Below are 1,637 nucleotides of genomic sequence, written 5' to 3' on the forward strand. Positions count from 1 at the left end.
TACCCACTACAGCATGCTAATAGGGGACTTCAACGCCAAATTGGGGCATAAGGAAGACGAAACCGAAACACCGTTGGGAACCCACGGATTTGGAGTAAGGAATGAGAGAGGTCAAACGCTTCTTGAATTTCTTCTACAACATAACCTATTTGTAATGAACAGCTTCTATCGCAAAGCACCGCTGCGAAAATGGACCTGGGTCAGCCCCGACTGTTCTACAAAAAATGAAATCGACTTTATCATATCTAACAGAAAGGAAATAGTGCGAGATGTAACTGTGCTGAATAAGTTCTCAATGGGCAGCGACCACAGGCTGGTCCGATCCAAAATCTCAATTAATATCAAGAACGAGCGGCGAAAGCTTATTAAACAGCCAACATCCAGCAAATGGAGACCGCTTAGAGACGAAATCCAGTATCAGCGTAGAATGGAATCACAGCTAGCACCTATGAAAAATGTTTTAGATCCGAATATAGAAGACCTGAATTCACTTATTACAAATTCTCTAAAACCGCAGTAAAAGAATGCCAGACACAAAGCACCCAACGAAACGAAAAACTCAGTACAAGCACTAAACAACTAATGGAAAGGAGAAGAAATCTTACAAATAAACATACAACAAAGGCAACAGAATTAAGACGCCTAAATAGAGAAATATCCAAAGCAGTGAGAAGGGACACAAGAACATATAACACAAGTGAAATCTTAAAGGTAATCGAGCAAAATAAGGACTTGAAATCACTACGGAAGCCATTCTCCGAAGGCAAGAAAAACATCTGCAAGCTGGCAAAAGAGAGTGGCCAAATAGCCACAAATAAAGTGGAAATATTAAAGGTTGTAGAAGACTTCTACGCGACATTATATAGCGATAAAAATGCAGTCAGCTTGGACACCAACATAAATAGAGTGCACAATCAAGGATCCGAGGAATATTCCAAATATTACCTTAGACGAAATAAGGGGGCCACTAAGAGATATGAAAAACAATAAAGCAATTGGCGACGACGGCGTAGCAGTAGAGCCCCTAAAAGCCGGCCGAACTACGTTGTTTAATGCATCATGCAAGTTATTTGATGCTTGCATACAAACTGGGACAACACCTTCCCAACGGGATCGGGCAATAATTATAATACTGCACAAGAAAGGAGATATCACCAACCTGCAAAATTACAGAGCCATTAGTTTGCTGTCGCATGTATATAAGCTGTTCATGAGAATAATTAACAAGAGGTTAGCAAATAAATTCGACCTATATCAACCCCGCGAGCAAGCTGACTTTCTATCCGGATTTGGCACAAACGACCATCTACAAGTAGTTAAGTCCCTTGTCGAAAAATGTATCGAATATAATGAACCCCTCTGCATGATCTTCGTCGACTACGAAAAGGCTTTCGACACAATAAACCAGCATAAAATGCTACAAGCTCTTGCTGAATACCGTATCGATCATAGATACATCGAGGTCATCAAACACGTGTACCAAAGAGAAAAAGCTTGTGTTAGGCTGCAGGATGATTCCCAAGACTTTAATATTGCACGAGTTGTACGCCAAGGGGATGTCATATCACCAAAGTTATTCACAACCCTCCTAGAACATATGTTCAAACAGGCCAACTTTGGTGACATGGGCGTAAACA

The 1,637-nt window shown here is 40.9% G+C and overlaps 1 protein-coding gene across 1 annotated transcript; it reads left to right on the forward strand.

Annotated features, from left to right (window-relative positions):
- Window positions 1-827, forward strand: LOC125502461 (craniofacial development protein 2-like; the record flags this gene model as incomplete). Its single annotated transcript, XM_048660589.1, is given in 1 exon segment — window positions 1-827. A coding segment is annotated over 1 exon segment (520 nt), but the record flags the coding sequence as incomplete, so codon positions are not given.
- Window positions 828-1,637: the final 810 nt, after the last annotated feature.

This window comes from Dendroctonus ponderosae, unplaced genomic scaffold (genome assembly GCF_020466585.1).
Source record: "Dendroctonus ponderosae isolate FM_Combo_2020 unplaced genomic scaffold, Dpon_F_20191213v2 Dpon_F_20191213_1, whole genome shotgun sequence".
NCBI classification, from domain to species: Eukaryota; Metazoa; Arthropoda; class Insecta; order Coleoptera; family Curculionidae; genus Dendroctonus; species Dendroctonus ponderosae.